General features: G+C 40.5%; 1 protein-coding gene across 1 annotated transcript in view; it reads right to left on the reverse strand.

The window, feature by feature from the left end:
* Window positions 1-25,879, reverse strand: part of LOC143354753 (neural cell adhesion molecule 1) — a 198,894-nt gene that overhangs the window by 9,688 nt on the left and 163,327 nt on the right. The window contains exons 8-9 of the mRNA XM_076789046.1: window positions 23,861-24,195; window positions 18,674-19,040 (exon numbers count right to left, since the gene is read on the reverse strand). Of these exons, the coding sequence (XP_076645161.1) occupies window positions 18,674-19,040; window positions 23,861-24,195 (702 nt within the window). The remainder of the gene's footprint in view (window positions 1-18,673; window positions 19,041-23,860; window positions 24,196-25,879) is intronic.

Genomic DNA, 25,879 nt, shown 5'->3' on the forward strand with positions numbered 1-25,879 from the left:
AATTGTCACGGGTTGCAAATGAATGGACACGAAATGTTGCGTGGACAGTTTAGGCGAGTTTGACCTAAAAGCAAAGCTTTGCTAACGTCGAATCTTAATTGAATATCAACTTTGTCGAATTTAGTCAATCAACTAACAATTTGGTTGGCAAAATGTTAATTAGTGTCCAAGGCTTAATACTGTTTGGAACCCTTTTGAATCGATTATAATCGTTAGAACGGTGAAACGGTTTTTGTACATTTATAATAATGTTCAGAATTGTACGAATGATTTTAAATATTCAACAAATACAACCTTGCATGTCGGTGTTCTACCTTCTTGCATTCTAGAGATGTATAAATACGTATAAGTCATTTAATGCTAGTACTGTATGCTCAAATTTATTTTTTTCAAAAGAGTTCTATTGAAATACTTTCTCTTAAACTAAACTAATATTAAAAAATGTTTTACGTCACGCAAAGATCTGAAAATATTTAGAGAATCGCGTTTGTATGGTTTCTGTGAAAATTTCTCTCTTTATTGAATTCGTACCGTGCAGTTACTAAACGTGCTTCATGAACAAAAAAGGCACGAACAATACCAAATTTTCATGAAAATGAGGAAAACACCACTGAAAATACCCGCGCATCAGTAATTTTTCGAATCACATTACGCGTTCTGACGCTTTTCTCTCTACCGTTCAATTTCGTAGTATATTTATGATCTATAATCGCTCCACTCGTTTTCCGATAAAACTTGTACGATCATTAACATAACATCAACGTACAAAGCATTTTATTGTTCGGCCGAAACAATGATAAACGATGCCGAGATTCCGTGCAGAAAATTTAATAGTTTTATATTAAAGCATAAATGTTCCTTTATTCGATCATTAATACACTTCCGTTTGCAATAAATCGGGAGATAAAAATCTGGTCTTTTTGGAGAAAACAGTGATCGATGGAGTAACATATTATCGTGTATTAATACTGTGGATGCCAATCGTATCGATGGATTGATTAGTGACAATGAAAAATTGAACTAACCTACACCTATGGTAGATATTTATAAAATTTCGTAACAAATAATGTATAAACATGCTTGGATAGTTTTGAAATTACTGAGTCGTTATTTAGTACAAATATAATAGTATAAATATTCTGCCAGCAAATTTCCACAATCTGTGCATTTTTTAACTTGCCACAACTGGCCACAGACGGTTACGTAATACTATAAGAACAAAGTTGGAATTTTTCAATAAATTGACTTAATTTTCGAAGAACCAACGGAGCAGTTCAGCAGTGTGCTGTTCGGATATTGACAAACTTATTGCATCTAATTATAAGTTTTAGATAGGAGAAATATTTATTTGTCGCTCTGGGGAAGTTCAATATTACATTATAAACAACAAATTCCTCGCATTTCCATTCGCAGAGCAATTTTCACGCAAAGAGTGCATTAAAATTCTGAAAAATACGATCAGTAACGAGATCCAACAATTTACGAACAAAATTGCAGATAAAAACAAAAAGAAATTGCGCAAACCGTTAAAATAAATTTTCCGTGTTCATCGAACTGCTGTCACGCGTATATGCAAATTTTATTTTCTACGCGTAATTAATGGCTGACGCGACCGGGCTGTATTTTTAACAAGTATGCAGAAGAAATGTGAAATAGCTATGAATAGAAATTTCGCGGGGCGTTCCAATGAGGCCGCCATAGTATGGGGGAGCATTTAACCACAGTTTCCTGCTGAATTCAATTAAATGCAGTCGCAATAGAAGCACAGAAACGTTCCCCAGCCGTGCAATTTATTTATGTAACGGGAAGTATGAACGTTTGCGCAAACATTATTGTATACATTCAAAAATTAGTGTTCGCGGCAATATCGTGCTCCGATACGGTTGCAATCTGTTTGGAATAATATTTTGAGATATCAAGATAGTCCTCCAATTTGTGAACTGTACGTGAGAACTTCATTACTGGTACCACAATTGCGTACGTGCATTATACATGCTTCCTCAAACTCAAAAAATATGTACATAGACTACACATGTACAATAAAAAAAAATGGAAAAGGGTTTAAGAATTTTTCAATAAAGATATGCGAATTTCAGAAAAATTATAGAATATTAAGGTAACAATTTCTGTAACTTCTTAACGAAGTTCCAAAGTTGCTATTCTAAACTCATTGGTTTTAGTCGTGTCTTAATACTATTTTATTGGCAATGAGAAGCTGCACTTCGTGGATTAAAAATTAAGTGACACCATGATTAAAAAGACAACATTTCTTTTTAAATACTCAAAACTTAGAATTCTCGTTTTCAAGCGTTATTTAATAAGACTCAGAATTAGGAAATTTTCTTTTTGTCATCTAAAAATACGTCATTATAAAAATAAAATAAAAATTACTTCTCATAAATACACACATTTTCTTGGAAGTTGAAAATCTGCACATGCCACAAATGCATAAATATCCGCAGTCTAGTACCATGAGCCAGTTCTTTTTATCATTAAAAAATAGTATCAAGGAAAGAACTTATCGTTCTTAAAATATGAAGTTTCGGGACGTACAATTACTTTCCCGATCACAAGATTCCTACCATTTCCAAATATACGTATTATTGTTACGTGCAGTAGAAGACTAAAAGCTGCACGTAATTTTCGACGGATAAATATTACCACCAGAAAATGATTATAGCAACACGCGTTCGCCGAAAGACAGCGAGGGAAGAAGCAAATGGAATCTGTCCGGTTTAAGCCGTGCATGACCGAAAAATCCAATCGCAAGTCCGGCTAACGAAAGTACAAGGAAAAAAGGGAGTACGTGGCCGGCCGATAGGTAAAATTTAATTCAGGTGTTGCGCCTCTCGAATCGCCCACATTCGACCATAGTGGGAATCGTTGAAATTTAACCAAAAAAAAAAAAAAATAAAAAAATAAAAAACGCTTTAAATCTACCGTTATCTTTTGTTCCGGAGACCATCGTGCTTGCTCTGGAATCCCCGGGCTGGACGAGTGTCTGGGGAACGATCGTGATACTCGTTAAAGTTTGATTAGATTTTGATTGTGGCTAGGAAGAGGACCAATTTAAACTCTAGCTCGCGGAATCGACCGACAGTGAAATAGAACGTAAAAAGAGGTGTGCACGGGACAGAAAAGTGCGACAAAAGGAGCCGCTCGCGGAACGACCGTGTGCCCCGTTCGTGTCTTGGCGTTGTCCCGTCTGCGCGGACGGAATCCAGCGGAAAGTTGAGACATTAGTTAAGTTCCGGGCTGTTTTTCTTCCGGTCCGATGTGTAGACACTTGTTTATACCCGGACATGTCCCCGGTATCGTGTGTAATTAAACTTTTTGCGCCGTGAAATTGGTTGCTCCCCCGCCAGCCCCTCACTCGGCACCGGAACACGCTCGACAGGAGATTCATCGATCACCGTGGAAAATGGTGAAAGCGAAATTGCCAAGGCGTAACAAAAAAATATGGCGATTCGACTACATTCCCTCCGAATTCTCGGCCGCTGATAAACCCGCGCATTACGCCACCGCGCGCGAAAAACTCGCCGAGCGTGTATTGGCGACTCGCGCGACCTGCCACAATACACCGGCGATTGATCTGAATCGTAATTTCTGCGAATCGTAGAACATTTCGCGTTGCGGTTTTTCATCTAGAGCGAGGAAAAGAGAGAGAATTCGATCGGGAGCGTTTCATGCTTTTAACATTTCTATCTCTCCACCCTTTTTTTTTTAGTAGCTGCTTTTGTTCAACTAGCCATAACGCTGGTTGAACGTATCGTTTTGCTCATTGTCTCGCTTCGTGTGTGCCGGATCATTTGAATTGTTGCGCGGCGCGAGTAGACGAAGTTTTAATTTCGGTTTCAACCAGCACGAAATTGCCGGGCAACTTGTGCAACTTCCGACGTCGCGCCCAGAAAATCGGGAAAAATTGGTTCTTCGTTTCTCCGGGCGGAACTTTGCCGTCGATTTTTCGATCGTTTTGTACGCTGTGTGATAATTCCGATTATTTTGTACACATTAACTTCAGAAATTATTGTTCGCACAGTTTTCCACCGTGTTTCGAATACGCGCGGACGGTGAAAATGTTCCATTTTCTCGTTAATTCCGTGCACACGCGCGCGCGCGCGCGAGAATTTAATATTATAAATAAGAATTCCGTGCATCTGCGTCGCAGAATAGCGTTTCTTGCATTTTCCATTTTTCTTCAGTAGAATCGTGATTCACGGTACGTCGCGCGTCGCATTCCGAACGCATCTGCCGCGTCGCGGCACAGAAATACTGTTCCGCGAGTGTTGACAGATAGCTTGGATGACAGTTGGCACCTGTCACCCACCGAAATGGTCCGCATAATGATTTCAAGTGCACGCGCTACGCGACTTTCGAAAGCGGAAGGATCGTCCACGCGTTTTTGTTTCAGCGGAACGTTGCGACTGCATTGTTTATGCAAGCGGAAGAAAGTGCACGGTCAACACGGCCGTCACGATAGGAGAGTGTCTTAAGTGCATTCAAATTCCATTCTGAAGAAGTCGCACTCATAAAGGACGAGGAGCTATTCACTTTAAATTCCCAACCAGTTGCCCTATGTTGTTTACTGTTGCACTCTGTTCATCTTCAAACGATCAGAACTGGGGGACCTGCATGTTAATCATGTTAATAGTCGGGGCTCGTTATCCGTAGTAATGTCATGCACTTACAATTAGCGGAAAATAGCAGTGGCAATCTGTCAGTCGAGGCGTTCGTCAGTTACAAATTTTATAAAATAATTGTAATCGTAAGACGCGTAAATCTCACATTAACATTTTATCTAACGGTGATTACTATAATGAGGATGTTTATGCAATTTCCAAATTTTATAGACTTGTTTTAAGAAAGTGGAATGAAATGAAATCCTATTTTTAATGGGGGCAGTCTTTGTAGATACAAATCAAATAAAAATCGTGCTAAATTCTCTCGAATTTTATATAATAATATAAAAAAAAACATGAATGCGTAAAGATCCGCAGTCCAGTGAAGACTCAAGTGTTTTACAAATCAAGGTGTCACAATGAAGGGCTGTTTAATCCGTTTTTCAACAAATATATAAATAATTTCGTTAACTGCTATATAAACCTTATATGGTTCAAAGCAATAAATAAACAATAATAATTTCATCAACAATAACTTCTTTTAAAATTGTTATTCACAAGAAAACTATTGAGTTTCATTCAGGCATACCACTGTCTATTAATATCCTAGCAGTGAGCAACCTATTAACTGTGTCAAATATAAATGTGTTAACTATGCCAAAAATGTTTAATATAAATTTTGTTATCTCACAGAAAAGGTGTACATTTTTACCTTGCAAGTACATACTGTACTTTCATTAAAACCTTTGTCGATAGAACTTTATTTTTTCGGAGAAGAATTTATGAAGAACATATTACTTCGCAGACATAACTTTCTGGTAGCCCAGGAACTTCACGATGCTCTAAGAAATCGGTCAAAGTTGATAATTTGATATTTTCTTTCTGGTAGAACGTATTAAAATATGCCGTCGCCATAACTTGGTACACACAGCCTCCCATTACAGCACGACGGATTAATTAATATTTAATTACAAATACGTTTGTACATGCGTTTGCGAATCTAAACGCGCGGGTTGTCTTTTCAATTTACCCGGGATTGTAAATCCCAGGATCGATCGTCACGGTACTGGTTAATTGCTATTTCCCACTGAATTAATCTTGGGCAACTGATTCAAAACAGTGTAGCAAGTGGTTGCATAAGTGGTACACATAAATCCTTTTTCATTATCATTCTTGTACGAGGCTTTAAATGTTCTTTCTTGAATGGAATAATTTATTAATTCATTCTGATTACCTTATGTATCAATTTCTAAACGTACGTGCGTACTACTTCATAGTTTTAATAATTATTGGCCTAGCAAATTTCACCTGCTATCACAATGTTTAATGTACTTTTTGCTGCCATTGCATTTCGTCCATTTTTAATACACCGATTAATATTTATTTATAGCTCATAAAATTTTTAGTACGACTATGAAATATTACAATATTCTACACAATTCAATACATTTTTTGGTTTTATTTCTACATTCTTAAAATGTGACTATAAAACCAGAATTTCGCGTAAACGTTACTTTAATTATTTCAATACTAATATCAAGGGATGTACTGTCTATCCTTTATCCCAAGAAGGTTAAACAAGATAATTTACAAATAAACATTAATAGTTCAGAATTGAAGGAATAAAAAGAAAATTGGTTACCGATTCGGCGCATCTATTTCTCGTTTGTGTGAAATCTAGTTACAAGCTCTCGTTACGAACCACAATCAGAAGGCAATCGTTCGACGAATAAAAGGCTGGGCTGTGCGACGCATGCGCCAAGAATTTCGTGGGTGTTTAGCCGGTTATTTCCACTATAAAAGGCGAGCCCCGGCGCAGTGTGTTGTCTTTGTAACGAATTTACCGCCGTAACTGCAACGTGGCAGCAAGGTGTATCAATATTTGGCAAGAGTTGACGTGGCGGTGCCTGTTCCTGTCGTTCCCTTCATTATTTGCTTCAGTTTCTGCCACAATTAGTAGTAGGGCGGGTAGCTAGCGCAGCTAGCGAGTTTCTACGCAAACAGTCCACGGGAACGTATTTAAGCCAGTTGAATACGTTCGAGCCGCCAATAGGGAATATTTCAGACGTCGGTCTTACGGTCTTATGCTACCGTTTCGGTTTGCCCATCGATTCGCGGCTCACTAACTCTCGCCAATTTTTCATGACTATTGCCTCCGTTGCACGTAAACTTTACCTGCCGAACGAAACTGATTTTTTAACAGTAATCGACACACTCTGCGAACGAATTACATGTTTCTGGACTGTATAATGGCAGAAATTGAATGTGAGAAAGGAGAACACGATTTTTGCACATAAAGAAAGCAAATTGTTGAAGTCAAATATAAGTCGAGAATGACTTATTTTCACAAAATTGTATTAAATTCAAGGAAATTATTTTTACTTTCGTTTCCGGATTTTACGTAGTCTTATATAGATTTTAGAAATATGATACTACCACATTACCACTACTTCCTCTACTAAATTTCAAATTTTTCAGGACTGTTCTCGCAGGTAACGTGTCAACCCTTTTTCGCGCCGAGCGACGCATATATACGGCATCCACTCGACGACCTGTGGGCACGGGCGCCGCATATATGCGGCATCGAAGTGACGTGTATACAAATGCAATCTATAGTCGATGGCAAAATTTTTCGTTAAATGTAATATAATTTCGTTACATCAAGACGATCGTTTACTGTTTTATACCAAATATTCTATCGAATCCATAGGACAGTAAACGATTTTTCATATTCGGTTTTTACAGGAGTTAGGAATAGATCGGCTTAAGGTATAATTCTTAACTCTTAAAAATTAGAATTTGAGGTTAGGGTTTTGTTTGAAAATGTATTTGCAAAAATAGTTTAGGCCCTTTCAGAATGAGTAGAAAGCTTAAAAAAAGTATTACGATTTTGAAACTGAGGTAACCGATTCTGAAAATGAAAATATATACAGTAAGGAGCAAAAACTGATTACACACTATTTGAAACAGCATAACTTTTTAAAAATTAGATCAAATGACTTGAATGTTTTTGAGAAGTTAGAAGGATTAGTTTATTAGACGAGGTGTCAAAAATTTAAAAAAGAAATTTGAATTGGTCGGAATTGCAAGGGAAATAGTAAAAGTTGGCTTTTTCAGCTTTTTTATCTGAGCCTGTATTGAAAATTTAAAAAATGTGTTCTATTGACTCTTATAAATTATATTCATGCTGAAAATTTCATGGATATTGGTTACTTCGTTTACGAGTTATGAACGATCAAAAGTGGGAAAATTGCCATTTTTCACGATTCTCGACTAAAAATCGTACTTTTAATCGTTTATAACTCGTAAACGAAGTAACCAATATCGGTGAAATTTTCAGCATGAATATAATTTATTCGAGTCAATAGAACACATTTTTTAATTTTTCAATACAGGCTCAGATGAAAAAGCTGAAAAAACCAATTTTTCCTATTTCTTTCACGATTCCGAACAGTTTCAATTTTTGTCAAAAATTTTGTACACCTCGTCTAACAAACTAATCCTTCGAACCTCTCAATAACATTAAAGTCATTTGATCTAATTTTAAAAAAGTTATATTGTTTCAAATAGTGTGTAATAAATTTTGCTCCTTACTGTATATATATAAAATTTAATTGTTTAATCTTGCTTCAACATCAAATGTCATTAGCAACACGGTACATTTCCTTACAATATATTATACATATTTGTATCCTTGATATACTTGGCAAGACCGGCGATATGCTCCTTAGAACTTAACAGAATGGGTAAGGATCTAGGCAACTTAGCATTTTTCCTTTCATTCTCATATTATTTGCATTCTATTATTCGGTGATTTATGTTAATTGGTACTTTACATATATTCCGTTCAGTGACGGTACTTCGGCGGATGGAGCTGCCGTAGCGAAAGGGTTAATGAAGAGGAGCTGCAGTTTTATACGTGGCAGTGTGTTTATTCGCCATCGCGGTTCTGTCGCAGCGTTGTCGATCGCTGTCCGTATCCGTTTAATCGGGCGGCTCGCTTCTTCCCTTTTCGCTTCTCGTCCATCTTTCACGGAGATAGAAATCGATCCGGCTAAGAAGATGGGAAAACAACACGATGCTCCTGCCAAAGGATCCTCTGCCGGTCCTTGCACGGGGATCCGGAGTCGTTGAGCTCTCGCCGAGAACTTTTCTGTGTTCGAGGTTCGGCAGGAAGCGCGAGGTTACGAGCGGGGCCAGCCTTTAAGGCGGTCGAGACAATTCGTCCTAAATCGAAGCAATCTCGCGGAAACCCGAAACCAATTTCGGAAGAATTGCATTCTAAAACCATCCGCGTGCCAGCTTCGAACCAAACAACCGACCATCCTGCATACGATCGTGACGTCGATCTAACGGAACGTCGAAACTTGTCGAGAAGTTTGCGGCCGAAGTCGATATCCTGGCAAGTCAAGGAGGGAGACAAGCCCCACAGGTATACGCCCGCACACACACACACACCATTGTCTCCTTCTTACTTTCTTCTTTTACTTCTCCGCGACTAGTTCTTCAGCGACTGGAGGCTGTTTCATTTTTAGGAGGATTCTTGGAAAAAGATGTATCGCGTTTAACTTGTTCTTTGTAACTATCGTTTATTATTTGGATGAGCAAACTCGAGGAGACTCTTTAGCAGGACAGTCGGCCTTCGCTCCCTTGTCGTGCGCCCTTCTACCTCGGCCATGTTCCCTTTATTTTCGACTCGTTTACCCTTCTCTCTTTGCCCGTGTACTCTGTCCCCACCTTGCCCGTTTATCCTTCACTCTTTATTGAACATATTCGCTTCCCAGGCTCGGTCCTGCTGACCCACCCTTAAAATAATTTACTCGAGTTCGCCCGACTGTAGACGTATTAATTATTCGTTCCTAGTGTATTCTTCGTAAAGGGTACTGGGTCGATGGCAAAGTAATGTCAACGAGTGAGCCAGAATTAATTTAATATTACGTTATTTTCGTTCTTGATCAATTTTCAATTTTACCAAGTCGAGCCATTCGTAAATTAGTACTAGGAAATAATCTCGTCATGGTTAAAAACCGACGATATTTTAAGAACCTCGTCGAAGAGGCAATGATGAGGGAATTTGAGAGAATTAAACGTAAATCGAAACTAATCGGAAACAAAAATGAACAAAATTATGCTGTATTGCACCTATGGCTGCAAGAAATATTGTTCTGAATTTTATTTTGTCTTCGAAAGCATTATGAATGGAGAATATAAACAATACTATTGAACCTGATTCAATATGTTTAATAAAGGCATCAATAATTGTCGAAGCACATAATGCATTGATGTGCATTATTTAATGTACTTCCATCACATGCAGTTTTATATTGAGGTTACCTTTACGTGGATATTCTAATAAAGCTTGAACAAACGAAAAAAAGCGTTTCTATCTCATATTGGCATGTGCAACTCACATTGCATGCATGTATCTTTATCTTTTTTTCAGAAAAATACAACGTCATGTATTTGTTGATAGGCATGCTATTCAGTAAGCAATTCCTATGAAAATTGAATTCAATTTTTGTTACATCGAATTATTAGATTACATAGACTGTAATCAATGCATAGAATATTTTAATAAATTTTGAAGTATATAAATGCGGTATATTTCTAATATAGACATGCAATCAACTACTAATATTAATTATAAATGTTGAAAGCCAATTATCAAAATAATAATAAACATAATAAATTGTCTTATGCATAATTTACTTTGCGAGAATTGACGCAGCAGTAGCTTTTTGCAAAGCTGAGAAGAAAAGTTCACGAAATTTAATAACTACACCTCGCGGACGTAATTGAGATGGAGCGAATGAAAAAGACTGTCTAGAAATTTCTATGTATATATTTTTTTTTCTCGCGAATGCATCCAGTATAATGTATCACGGGAGTAAAAATTCTTCACCGTAAATGAAAAATTAAAATATGCTTAACATACGGGCAAATTTCCCTCTCACCTAAACGCGTTCGCCGGCGACAACTTTTTGAACTTCTCGCGTCCGCGTAATTTAGAACTCCCACGAAATTGAATTGGATGGCAGAAAAACAAGTTTCCGGGTAACTAACTTTTTTTAAATTTTTAAACGATTTAAAGTTGCACGAGACTGAAAATAAGCTGCGACGAAGTTGAAGTCCTTTCTTAAAAAAATTTAAACTATGTCTGACACATTTTTTTTCCTCCGTGCGATAGCAGAAATTACATTGTTAAAAAGTTTGAATCCATTCCTGACAGACGGTCGTTTGGAATCAAATTCATGGGAACGACGAATCGGATCATTTATGACGATAAACGAACGTGATGAAAAACATGCAAGATGTTTCCACATCACCAACAATTATTATACGAATTTATAAATTTCCATATTTTGTGAGTAATTGTTTCCCCAATATAATAAATGCGTGTAACCGTATTCCAATGGGTTCTTCATACTTTTATAAAAAGATAATGTAATTCCTTTTCAATTTATTTTAGCGTATTTCATAAATTAATTAAAATCATATTGAGGGGCTTTATGACTGTTTGTTTTATGAACATTTAGTATTAAATTATACGGAATTGTATAAACGTTTCGTTAAATTTCATGTACAAATATTTGTACAAATACTTTTTATGCTTCTTGCGTCAATACATGCAGCCTCAAATTTTCCAAGTCGATTAACTGCGCCAAATGAAAAGCACAGAAAATCGTTGAAAAATTATAACTTTAACTTTACAGTTAAAAGATTATTTATTAGACGGTTTTTGTGAAGAATATAATATTTCAAAAAGTCGATTGTAACACCAAAACGCATTGCATCTGAATAATTGTAACCAATTGAAAATAATGTAACTGCATTCTTAAATTCACCTAATGTGTTTGCAGTGTTTTCGCTCACCCATTTTTGCTACAGATGTATAAAATCCGCAGTCTAGTTATTATCAGTAGACCGTGGATGTTTATGCAACTTTCAATTTTTGTAAGCAAATTTTAAGAAAGTGCTTTCAAAATTCGAAAGTGGCAAAATCTTTAAATCTGTAAGTAAAATCGTCTTAAAATCTATTGGATTTGATATTCCAGCATTTTTTGAAAATTTCCAGATGCAATAAATGCATAAAGATCCGCAGTCTTATCAGTATAATCCGTGTTTCCTCAAACTTTAGTACACGGTTAGACAATACGACAAATTAATTTTTCCTAACCGACCACAAGACGTCAGGCAAAGGCCTGTTTGCAAAAATTAGATCCTCGACAAATGGATAACCCATAACACAGTCTTCGCAGAATTTCCGCAGAAATCCTTCTCGGGTAGAAAGAAGCTGCGAAAAGAAGAAGAAAAAGAAGAAGACGGGGGGAAAAGATAAAGAACAGAAGAACAAGAAGAAGAAGAAGAAGAGGGAGAATAACTATTTATCACCTCGTTTTCGTTCCCTCATCTCAAATATCTTATCTCCGTTTTCCCCCTCGGTCGCAGTTTTTCCGTCGACCCTCCCCGAACTGGGTTTCTTTTCCTCGTCAGGCCTCGGTTGTCGGGGTGCGTGCGTAGAAGAAGGGCGAAACCAGTCTTATTTCTTATTTCGCGATTCGCGGCCGGGTCTGACAAAGAGGATAGAGCCGCGGAGGACACCGGAGGATCGAGGAGGAGAGGGGAGGGAAAGAGATGGAGAGAGAGAGAGAGAGAGAGAGATAGAAGGAACGTTGGCCCGTGCTTAATTTTCCTAATGGATTAGCCGGTGATCATTCAACGGCCACCGCCGCGAAATGGAAAGGCGGAGTGACTGTAATTCTCTTCGCGCTCTCCGGCTCCACCGTAGGCGGCCCGCTGCTTTCATTCTCCGCGTTCATTTTCTTGCACCGTCGCGTTACGCCGTGTCGAGTTACCGTTTTTCTTCCCGTCTATCCCGACAGAAGGAAGTTCTCGCCGATGCCCGGGAGAACCCGTCTTCTTCCCGCGTATTCAGACACCGCCGTTGCTCGAGCTCCCGTTCCCGCTCCTCCGACCAAAGAAGAACCCCGACCCGTTTCGGATCTCCGCTTTTCTGAACACGTCCCAGGTCGTTTTGCGCCTTTGCCTCGAATCGCGACGTTCGCGACGGTACCATCGTTGTGTGTCCCCGCGCCGGCCGACACCGACGCGTTCTGCCATTTGTTTTTACCCCTCGCTGGAATTACTTTCGCCGGGGAGGACACTGTCTTTCGCGACTCGATTCCCTAAGCGCCGGGATGTCGACGTGTTCGGGGGGGGGGGGGGGTAACTCGCCGACCAGAGACTTTAATGGCGTCGAATGAGATTATTACGCGGGCGCGAGCAGTATTCGAAGTGAGACATTGTTTCTCGGGACGCTGCTGTATACGTAGAATACTGTTCCAGTGTGTTAGGAACTTGCGCCTTCGTTAACCCCTTTTCTTACGGCTCGGTGCGTCGAACTTCTTTTATCGTTTATTAGAAATATTTCGTGGATAAACAGCGCAGTTTATGGTCAGTTTACGTTCGTGCCGCGGGTTGTACGATAGAGAGTAGCATACTCTTCTCCTCGACTTAGGAAGTCGTTTTTCTGGGCCCCGGAAGTCAGCGTTTTAAGTTACGCCTTTGAAACTTTAACGAAGAGAAACGCTTACTTTAGAAATATACAGTGCCGGATAACGGTATTTCCACGCCCTTTAACCACTTGCGATGTTTCACGGTTACAGGGATTCGAGCTGGCTTGTCGTTCATAATTTTTTTAAAGAAGCATATATTTATTCTGTGTCTATGTATTTTCCAATGACCATGTGTCGACAAAAGCAAAATAGAATTTTATAACACCACGAGTCTGATTCTGAAGGCTAACGACCCTGAACGGTTGATGCACCTTTAAAAAAAATTTAACATTAAACCTACCACAGTCAAAATGTTTTCGTAGGAAATTGCTGACTTGACTTATTTATACAGGGTGTCCCACGTAAATGGGAACACCTAAATATCTTTCGTATTTACAGTCCTGTCAGAAAACTTCAGAGGACAAAGTGACACTATCGCAGGGGGCCATTTTAATGGTGATGAAAAAAATTTTTATGTCGTGCTTTCTAATGAAATTTCAAGGTCACCGATGTTTTTTTAAATGGAATAGTATATTTTGTTTACGATAGCATGATAAACAATAAAAAACTGAATGTAGTGGATACCACCTTTTTGACCTTGAAATGACCTTGAAGCGGATGAAATGTGGAAGCTTAAAACTTACGTGTTTCAGCAAAGATTGCGCGTTGTTTACGTCGGGTTATAAGCATATATTATAATGAAAATCGCACGAAGTTTAAGTGAATTCAATCTTCTCCATGGTGGTTGGTAGGTTGAGTGTTAAAAAAATATAATCTCCAGTGAAAACATAGAAATACAATATCCCTGAATTTCTTCCTCTGCTATCTATACAGGACAATTGAATCCAACAGCAAAGGCAGGAATGGATCGCCACGAACCTCGAATAAAATTGATTTCTTCCATTCAAATCCCTATTTACCATTAGGTTTCGAAATTCCGATCTCCACGGTATTCTCGTCCGCACAATATTCCTCATTAGCCGACAATTCGAGAAAAGCAGGGAGCGCGAGGTTCCGTGGAAAACCGGTGGCTCGGTGTCGAGTTTTCTGCCGTGAAAGCGGGTCGTCGTTCATCCGTTTGATCCTTCTGTAATCGAAAGGAAGCCCGTCGCGAATGTATTTCCACGGGCGAATCTCAAAGAATTAGCGGCTTTTAGATCAGCGCGAGCGCGACGAAACCGACTTTTGTAACGCGTGTCGGATAAAAGCCCCGGCGAAAACGCCAAGTGCCCGGTGGCGAGGAATAGAGGCGCATCGATCGTTCTGTCGCACCGTCGAAGAAGGTCCCGGGCACAAAGGTGCCCCTCCTGGCCCCGGGCGCGTCTTTCTCGGCGCGGGCTGACCTCGATGGTGTTCCATCAAACGCGGACAAAGCAAAGAGGCCGCAAATTGGTTCCGACGATCCGCAGACCGGGCTGTCATTCGGGCAAATCACCGCTGCGAGCTTACGGTCTTCAAATCAATATTTGCGGCTGGCCGCCCCCGCTCGGATCAGAGCCGGTGCCTTGTTGCGCCATGTCAGACGTGCCGGAATTAGATAAGAAGGACCCGGACCCGAGACGACGCGACGGAAGCGAAAAAGCCGGGGACCTCCGGAGACGGTTGATCGGCCCACGGGAATCGTCTGGCAAACCGAATTAACCCCTCTGTTGACCCGCGACCGTGTGTTGCCAATGACTTCCATTATGTCATCGGAGCCGTTTGGCCAAGGCTGATCACGGATCCGCTCCCCGCAGCAACCGAAAGAACCCCAAGCTCTCGCAAATACTAACCCGGATACTTCGGAAGTTCGACGTCTCGGAACGTGCTCCACCGGGTTCTGCGGATTTCACGGACTCGCTGTTGGCTCGCCTGCTTCAACGAACGCGAAATAATAGATGGTAAACAAGGCTCGGCGATATCGAATATATTGGAAAGCCGTTCCCGCTTTGAGTATTTGCTTCGGCACCGCTAACACTGGAACTTACGGGAACCTACGATTTATTTAAAATTCTGTGTGTTTGTACAGAATCTCGTTAGGAGCTGGATAATCTGTTTCTTTTTTTTTTCTTCTGCTGTTCGATCTCGATGTTTGCGTAGCTTCGCTGTACATCTTTGTACGGACCATGGTACAAGGGAAATTTTGTAATGGTTAAACCGTTGAAATGATATTAATGTTATGGTATACAGTGATTTCTTTATATATGTCGCCACGGCCTGGATGATAAACGTCGCGGTATTATCCCTACTATCGCCACGAAGCTCGGTAAACGTAACACGGCTCGGGTATGCCTCTCGTTGTTAAGACCTTCGGCCGTCAGAAATTATTTTTCCGAATAATTCCACGAGGAAAATAATTCCCAGTTCCGCGGGAAAAATGATTGATTCAGTTCTGAGTCATTTAGAAAATGTATTTGGTCCGTGCAGGGGTTAGTTTGTAGTTCAAACCTGATTTCCGGTTTACGCGCTTCGAGCACATCGAATTCTTCCAGCCGCGAGTGGAATCCTTGCGTGCCAATATTGTCAGAATCACTAAAGGCGTTTGCTAGTCGGGTTTACTCCCGCGGCCAGAAACTAGGTCCGAAATAACCCATGGCCACGTATGAATGGACGTTTGATCCGCAGGTGTTGGTACTTAACATAGCCGACTGTTAGGTGCGGTGCTTGTACGAGGCGTGAGAGGGTGGCCGCGGATTAGGTAGTCGTGGAAGGGTATTGAAAGCTAGTGAAACAGTCGCGGCACACGGACAGAGAGGAGAGATATAGGTGTTCGTTGATTGAGTGTAATCTGTTTTGTTAATTGCAAGGTCCGCAGAGTTCGATACCTGTGGTTGCGTAGCGCTGCGTTCAGCATTACAAGCCGAGCCGCCGCCAGTTTCCGGACCCCCATGGCCTCTCTCTCCTTCGGTGATGGTGTGCACGGGCTTGCAACAGCTCCGACCACATCCAAGTTCCCTTATGGGGTTACGGGGAGGGGGGGGGTGAGGGGTTGGGCGGGGGGTTCGGTGACGGGATGGGTTCGGGGGTCGGTTAACCGACTAATTGCAGTACTGACGCGTCCGCACGGACTATTTGCGCAATTGCAATCATATCCACTGTCCTTGTGTCACCTATCACAGGCATAATAGGCGTGGTCGAAGTTGCCGCGAGGCACGCGCGCGCGTTAATTGACCGTCAAAAGCCCGGGTTCAGCGTTTTTCTGGCAGCCATATCATTTTTCAAAAGCCACCGCTTCGCCATTGTGTCGCCCGGTTGTTAGGGGAGAGCCTCGCTGTTGTGTGCTCTTTTCTCTCTCTCTCTCTCTCTCTCTCTCTCTCTCTCTCTCTCTCTCTTACGAACGTATTTCCCGTGGAAATGAAACCCGCGAATTTATACCGAGCGAGAGAGCCCCGTTCACTTTGTTTCGCATTTGATTTCTGTAACTGTCGGGCGACGCTTTTTTGTTTTCGCTTGATAATTAAGTTCGCGCCAACCTGTCGCGCGGACTATTAACGACGCCGCTCCGTTTCACGGCGTGCAGCTCCGGCTGCTGTTGTTTATTATTTTTCTGATTGCGCTGCGTGATGGATTTCGAATTAAACAGCTCCCCGCCGCCGCCGCGCCGACGCGAACGTAAAATTTTAAACGAGCATCGACGACGTTGCAGTCCATCCTTTGGCTCAAACGAGACTTCGAACTAAACGAGACTGGTGTTAATCGTGTCTATGCCTGATAATTATCCATCGATGAGATCCTCGACTGTCACGTTCTACGGACTGTATGAACGTTGTACTTTGTTCAAATGTGACCACTTGAAAATCAACAAAATTAAGTCAACCGAATTTTACTCGAAGTATGAACACTTTTTTGGAACATATGGCGCTCTTTCTTATTTTTGTTCATACTTAAATTAGGTTCTAGAGTGTTTACGTTTCCGAGTTCTAGAATAAGTCTTCGTGTCTGCAAATCGAATTTATTCAATTTATTTCAGGGGAGGTCATTTGTCACGAAACAGCGAGAATCGTACAGAACGATCAAGAACAATGGCGTCTACATAATCGATGTGGAAATGTATCGCACATTCTATTCCGCGAGAAGAAATACGGTTCAAATCGGAGCTGCTTAATACACGATTTAATTCCCGCGGAATTAGCATGAACGATTTCAGCTGAATATTCGAAAATGAAACTAACGATAAAGAAACGGGGAGCGTATTCTGTTCGAGTATCAGATCGTACGTATATAATAGAATATTTGAATAACAGACGAATGAATGAACGGTTTTCGCTGGTATTGAAACTGGGCTAGCAGCGACTGTATGCAGGCCGGACGAACAAAGAATCCCGATAACATTCATCAACATAGCCTTTAACGAAGAATAATGATCAGAGAAGAGTATCCATCCGATAGGTCCGATATTCAATATGGAGACCTGGATTCCTCCCCCCAATTATATCTTCCAATTTATTGCTCATCTCAATCAGTATCTGCTTCCTTAATCGGACAGAGGACTTTGCGATCGAGGAACGGGTATCATAGCCTGGGAGAGAGAAAGAGAGAGAGAGAGAGAGAGAGAGAGAGAGACATCTTCTTCCCTTTTCTACTGTTTTTGTCAATGGCAAGAAGTTTCGTTCTCTCGGAGGCGTCCCAGTTTTCCCGGGCGCTTTTTTTGCTGTTCCGCCTTCGAGATAATACGAAAACAATCATCGTCGGTAACGAGAAAACTTCATGACACCTCCAAGAAACTTGATAATATAAATAACTTTGCGCCCAGTCGAAGCAACGGAATCTCAAAGGCAAAGTATCGCGTTCGGATGGCTGTCTTCTATAATAGTATCCTCGTGAATCAGCAAGAATACCTCCGCCATAGTTGTCAGTGCAGAATGTATTAATTAACACCGTGATGGTGAAAATCAATTTTTCAATCAATATACTCTCTGCACAGCCTTTTCCCGATATACGTCAACAACGCATTCTTTACACTCTTCGGCGTCTGAGACCTCTCGATCCTCTAGGCGATACTGGGGATAGTTCTGCGACTTTTATCAGCCAAGTATTTGCGACATTAATCGAGAAAAGACTGTATTTGATTGGGATGCGTTGGGGTGTGTTTGTAGAGTGTAAGAAAGTCGAAAGCAGTTATTACAACTTCGGAAAGTCACATTTGATATCAGTTGAAAGCGACCATCTTCCTCAGCTGTTAGCGAATATTAATTTCAACAGACACGCGGCACAAGCGATCAATAACAGATCGAGTCTAGCATTGTCACGGAATGCACCTTCTTGCAGACAGCACAAGTCCGAAATACGCGGATCGTCGAACCCGGGGATGTTATCCTCAGCGGATTTCGGCTTTGCAAATACGCTCGTCACGCGAGTGACAATCCCAACGCCGAGGCAACGGCGCGGCAGGGTTAGACACGTCGGAAATATCCACGGAAATCCATCTAATGACTGCGCGTCTCTTATCGAGAAGCCTATCAGGCATCCGTCAAACGCGCCGGTCGAACGCCGCTCACATTAGAAAGTCAATGCACTCACCGGTCGTGTACATGGCGACGCCTTTCAGGGTCACCGGCTCGAGAATGGCAGGCTCGCTCCTCCCCTTCGCGTTAATCGCGTAGAGAAAAAGTCGATAGCTTCTTCCCGTGGTTAGGCCAGCGACTTCGAACGTCGGCCCGTTCGGGGCGGCCGGCACGGTTTTGTTCAGCAGTATCGGACCGCCGTCCTCGTCGGCGACCACTTCCAGTTGGTAGCTGAAAATCGGAAGACCACCGTCGTAACCTTCCAGGCAACGAACCAGCAGCCCGGTGCCCGATTTCCCGCCGAGCTCCTCCGCGTCCAGGGGCGCCGACAATTCCGTCACGCTGCAGTTGTGCAGAGCGTATGGCCGGCCGGCAGCTATCACCTGCGGAATCGAGCGTTTACGGTCAAACATCCTATCGGCTGTTACGAGCCAGGGCTGCGAGCAACGCGAGAGGCCGGCGAGGGGGTTATCAACCCCTGGAATACGGTTTCAAATGGTTTTCAATTTTCAAATCTTTGTTGATTTGAATTCAAGATTAGTAAGCCTCGTAAGGACGAAGATTCACGAAGATTCAATCATGGCCCAATTATACATTTATAAAATACAGGTATTCTGTGTCACGTCCGGTGGTTCGATCGCTCATGAATAAGACAAATAAAACTTCAAATAAAAATTATGCCACGCGAGGAGAGAAGAATAAATAAGATTAAGATAAGCCTTAAGATTCTAGGAAGTAAGACGGTGTCATGTCCGGTGATTCGACCGCTTAAAAATCAAACGAATAAAACTTGAGACAAAGAATTATTATGAACTATTGTTGAAACCCAATAATGTCACGCAAGGAGAAGGAAATAAATAGGATTAGGATAGGCGTTAAAATTTCTAGAAAATTAGATAGCGAACAAAACAATTCCAATTATCCTCCTGCGAGAGACGCAGCAAAGATCGATGTCACCCCGAAAAATAAACAGAAAGTGTGTCTAGTTGCACAAAGTTCCAAGAAGGCACACTAATCCCATGGTAAGAATGACGCGCATTAGATAAAAGATCAAATCAATATCCTATTGAAACAAAGGACTGTCCATCCTATAAAAGGGAACCAACATAAGAAAGATGATTCATTATCAATCAAAAGGTGTAACCATCATCATAGAGTGCTTTCTCAATAAAGTTCACAAAAGGATTCTGGGACTGTTAGTGAAGGTTTTAACAAAGTTCAGTGAGTGCGATAATTGGAATTGGCGGAACCTGCAACCTGCGACCTGCGACCTGCAGCAACCGCGATTAGCGGTATTTCCGATCTGCGGCAACTGCAATTTGCGGAACCTGCGACTTGTGGACTTGCGGTGTCCACTTAGCGAAGCGAACCCAACAACTCGGTAAATTAACATTATTATTATTGAACGAAATATTTGTAAGCTATCTAGTTTATGCGTTAACTACACATAATCTCTATTTGTCAAATCATGTTTAAAACTTCTGATTCAGCACCTAATTTTGAATAAATCAATAATTTTGTTTGTTTTGGAAAATAAGAATACAAGTTATTTAAACAATCTTTAATTTCCCGAACCGTAGCCGGTGAATGCAGGTAGGTTCAAAATTGCGTCCTATCTCATAAAAATCATAATCCGTCCTACCTGGGACGTAACATCTGCTTCCATATTTTAGTTTCATACGTTTTTTCTGTCCTTGACCTTGAATGACCTTGGAATAATATAGTCACTGCATTCCTAATGAAAGGGGCTATCATTGTAGGTGTTTAAAAAATGGTGGTTCCATTTTAAAAAAGTCAAGGTGACCTTGATATCTCTAAAAAAATGACATGAAAACAAAATTTTTGTATGGCATCGTGTCAGCCCCATTGTACCATATTTTACGTATCTTTAGAAACAACAAAGATATTTGAGGTGCAAACGTTAGGTGACTCACCCTGCATATAATTTAATTGATACAATCCGAGCGGTAAGATTGTATCGTGTGGGAACGTTCGATTATTGGATTAGGATATTAGGCAATAATTAAGGGTTGTGGATTACGCGAGTTGACAAACAAGACAAATATATTCTGAATTGAAATAATTAGAAGTGTTGTTGTTTGTGTCGCGGGTGAATTTAGTGGGTGTACAATTAGAGAAATTGTTACCTATGATGCACGGTTTTGACGCACTGGCAATGCGGGGTCAGAGGGCAATTATTGAATGCCAAATAGAATATATACCGAACTAACGAAAGGGATTTTAACACGATCCCACTAGAATTGACTCTTATCCACTTCTGAACCTCTACTGAACCAAAGATGATGAAAATGGACGGGTTTATATACCTTGAAAATGAAAACGATACTCTGTTTAAGATTTAATGTCACGTAGGGTCACAATCACATTTTTGTCACTTCTAATGAAAAGCAGGCCTCAGTTAGGTTTTCGTTAAAAGGGGTTAATGAAGGTTATCCGGGCTATTTCTGATCCGAATCTTAATTAACGGATGCCAGAAGGGAGTGTCTAAAGATTTTCTTATAAAGTAGGCATACAGTATCTTCCATTAATAAAAGGGGCCTGTTGGGGCGCTTTTCGTTCTCAGAAAAGAGAATAGAACTTCCAATCGAAATGAACGTGGAGAACGTCTCCATACGTAACACGGCACTGCGTCCATTTCTTTATTACTGTCGTTGCGAGCTCGGCGAATCACGCGGGTTGCTCCAAAATATTAACCGGTTCGCGGAGCTCTAAACGCGAGTATTTCACATTATCAAAATAACGGGTATACATTCCTTCAGATTTTTAGCAATTTTGCTGCATTATGATTTCATTAGTATGAAAACACCATCAGAGCTCGTATTTGCGAAGTACGTTGTGTAATCTGTTCAGTAATCCGTGGTATCCGTCAGCTTAACAACGAGAATATTCGTAATTACAGTAATGCAAGATTAGCTTCATTTGTAAATGCAACTATTTCTATCTGACACATGGTTAGAAAATGACGGAATTAAAATTAATCAGTATACTGTGCTGTATAGCATCATTTTTTTATGATATAAATTTCAATGCAAGATTAGCTTCATTTGTAAATGCAACTATTTCTATTTGACAACATGGTTAGAAAATGACGGAATTAAAATTAATCAGTATACTGTGCTGTATAGCATCATTTTTTTATGATATAAATTTTCATTATTCACGAAAACAGTTACGGTACAAAATGAGTACTAACGTTCAGTGATTACAGATTTGAAATTTATTGAAAATATTGTGTTGATTCGCACACACTACCAATTGTAAGTGTACGATATCGTGTCAGTATAATTTGAGCAGTTGTAAGTAATCGCATACTTAATCGTATACATTACTGCACGCGCACGGTTGATGCTAGATGTAACTGCGCTTAGATTGAATACATCAATGTACCTATCACGCAGTATTGTGTTGACTGAATTAATTGATGAAGCTTGATTCATGGGATTGATTGAGGCTGATACGTGTCATTACTGAAACACTTATTAGCATAAATGCGAGATCGTATCATACAGAACTACTACTACTACTTAACGTTAATAAGTTAGTTTGCTTTGGGGCTGGAATCAGATCGAATACGATTGCAATATGTAAATTATGATATAAAACCATAGATACCAATTGTATACGATCTAGGAGTTAAACATTTTTTGTAAACTCCGTCATGTGAAAACAATTTTAGAATGTATAGAATTTCAAAATTCAATCAACTACAACCGTTGAAAATTGAGAGTTTATGATTAAAACTGAATAAGCTGGTGTTCGTGGTCGACAGAAGATTCAAATGTGTTATCAAATGAATTTTATCGCACACACTAAACCTGTTGGATTTCTGTGTTTATACTGTAATTTCGTTTTCTAGCTATTTCCCTACAAACGATACCGTCGTTATCACCCGCCAGTTACGAGAGCTGAAGTCGCATATCAAGTTTTATTTCCCTGGGTTCGTTCGTTCAGAAAATATCACTCAAGTTGGTCACACTGACACGAGCACACCGGGCATCGCGGTGTAAATGGTGAAATCGTGTTGATGCTCGGAACGTGCTTGTCACTCGAGAACTCAGAGTTGTGTTTTTACATTTTCGCTGTAATAAAAGTTACGTGCGGAAAATGGAAAGGTAAATACGTGGACCGAAATATAGGATGAAAATCGCAAGATGCTAATAAAGGGAACTTTCGTCATTATTAAAAGTAGCGTCCCCCGAGGTTCATTTTATAGCTGTGCCCTGATGAAGTATAGCACTTAAGTGAAAGCAGATAACAACTCTTTTTAACAATGATGAAACAACACGTTAGAATAATAATGTTCCGACGGTATTTAACAAACAAACGAAACGAGTATTTCGGTGGAGGTTACTAAAAAATTCATATAACGAATTGTTCCGGATTGCGATAAACCAAATACAATTAATTTGAACAGTATTTCGTTATTATTGGATAACTCTATTTGTAACAAATACACACACTTCTTAATATTTGTTTATAATTTTGACGAGCACGTGTACCTGAACATCGAATAAAGCAGATCATTCAATACGCGTGATATGTATTATCTAACATATATTAATCTCCTATTGCTGCAAATGTTGCACAAGCTTTCCATCAATATTACTGATTGAAACATTTACTCATGCATATTCCTCGTTGAAAATTACCGTTGCGATTTATCTTGTTTACATTCGCTATCGGACTGAAATGTAATAGCAACTAATATTTGTGTTATCAATTAATATTTCGAGTAAAAATAAATTCAAGCATTACATGCATATATAAGCCTTTATGTCTAAAAAAATAGCAACTAATATTTGTGTTATCAATTAATATTTCGAGTAAAAATAAATTCAAGCATTACATGCATACATAAGCCCTTATGTCTAAAAAATTATATTTTCTACAATGTTCATAAAAACCGCGAAGAGCAACTTTTCTACTTCATGAAACTCTAAACGTAGCTAAATAAAATTGTTTAAATGCACGCGTTAAAACTTCCGAATGCAGAATGTTTCTAACAAGTTCGGGACACTTTCTGTAATATCAAGGGAAGATTTGAAAACGAGCGAAATATAGAAATCCGAGTACGGTGTCGCCGAAATAATTGTATAGACTGACGCGCGCGAAAATGCTGAAAGTCGTACGCGAAGACAGCGGTCACGCTGACGCTCATGTGAATTAAGAGTAGCGCATTTACCTGAAACAGGCATGGTGCTCGTTGCTTGCCAACCTGGTTGCTCGCCCAGCACGCCACCGTGCCGTAGTCCATTTCCGTTGCGGGCGTATAGTTTAGCTTGGATCCGTGGAATTGTTGGTACTCTTTCAGGCTTTCGGCAACGGCCGGTGTCCCGGGCGCTGGCACGTGAGAGTAACGAGAATGAGGAACCTCCACCAGCTCTCCGGAATTATTGAATGTCCAGTGGAAAGTCAACGGTGCTGGATGACTCTCCACGGAACAGACTAACGATACGGTTTCCTGCTTCAGGGCGCCGACCACCACCTCGCTTCTGCCTTCCTTGCAGACAGGCGTATCTGCAATCATCGTGTTCCACGATATTAGGATTTGTCAGCGCTAGAAGCTACGCGCCGACCCACTACAATTACCAACCATTTCTACCTTCAAATTATCCATTCTCCTTTATTCTACAAGAATGCATTTGTTTTGAAGTTCAGATTTATTCGTAGAGGAAGACATTCAAAACAGAGACTGTCATGTCAGTATAGCTACTATTTTACTATAATACAGCAAAGAAACTTAGGAATTTGACGGAACTTCACCTTGGCAACCCAAACATTTTGAATCTTTTTTCATGTAATCCTGTAGATCTTGACGAACAAATACCAAAAGTCCAAGATCTAATGTTAGGAATTCACTGGTTCAAAAGTTCAAATGACCAACCTCCTCGCGGCGCCGCTCGTCGAGAATTCCTTACATTAAAACTTGGATTTTTGGCACTTTCAAAATCTACAGGATTACATAAGAAACAGTGAAAAATGTCCTGTTTGCCAAGGTGGAGTTTAACCATGAATTTATTCGACAGTTTCAGGCTCGCAAGTTCTCAGATAAATTTCCAGTTTATAAATATGGAAATTTAGATAAGTATGAATGTTCAGCAGCATCGATATATCAATTCGCGTAACGCGAAACGTGATCTGATGATTGATCTACTGCTATGCCTCGCCTGTGGTACTACGTATTGAAACACGTCTGACCATATCTCGCTGCTGCTACTTGCAGTGACAGTGGAAGTTCGTATTCAGAGAATTTTAGTTATCGAGCCGTACTACAATTTTGTACCGAGTATTAGATGGTATTAGACAAATTCTGCATGGTTTCTACTATTTTCATAAAATGTTTAGAACCTTCAAGTAAGAAATTTCTATTATCATATTCTATTCGTTTGTGTTCCACGCTATACGTTTTTGAATGGAAACCGGAAAATTATTGAAGAGACAGATGTTTCGGCAAACCGGCTAGCATTGGTAAATATTATTTAATCCGACTGGGTTGAGGCATCTGCGGCGCAACATTTACATGGCGCGCATTAGCCATTCCACACGTCCAAATGAAATTTTCGGCCCGACACCGAAATTAGTTCCGTAAACGGCAGCGGCAAGGGAATCACGATTTCTGCGGAAAGTGAGCTGGGAAGCGGGTGCGCCGCAGAAATTGGCTTAATGCGATCCGGCGTCGTAAAACGGAAGAAGAAGGTTGACACCGTTCAACGCGCGCGGGTACGTTCTATCGATCGTCTAATAGGAAATTCTCCTGACAGCGGTATTTGCAGTAGGCCATAGCATACGGAAATTCCAAATGGCACGAGAGATGATTTACGGCGGAAGCGAGGGATCACGGAACAGCTCCGTTTCAATCTGATGCGTTTGATGCACTACCGAATTAATTAGTAATACGAGAAGTCACCGATATCGGGGCTCGTGTCGGCAGACATCGACGTATCGAGGACCGAGATCGTCGATCGGAAAATGCTGTACACTGTCAGAATACTCATTAGTACGCAGTACGGGCCGTTGGACGCCAACATGGGACCTTCCCGAAGTGTCGCTCGGCGATTTTCGACCCCCCCCCCCCTCTGTCAATCACCAGAATTTTCTACGGTGGCCAATCGAATTATGGCCTTCGGTGCGAAGACGTTCGACTTGCATTTTCGTGCGACGACTGCGTTACTTTAGATAAGTATTTATTTAGTTAAATTTA

This window comes from Halictus rubicundus, chromosome 6, assembly GCF_050948215.1.
Source record: "Halictus rubicundus isolate RS-2024b chromosome 6, iyHalRubi1_principal, whole genome shotgun sequence".
Taxonomy (NCBI): domain Eukaryota; kingdom Metazoa; phylum Arthropoda; class Insecta; order Hymenoptera; family Halictidae; genus Halictus; species Halictus rubicundus.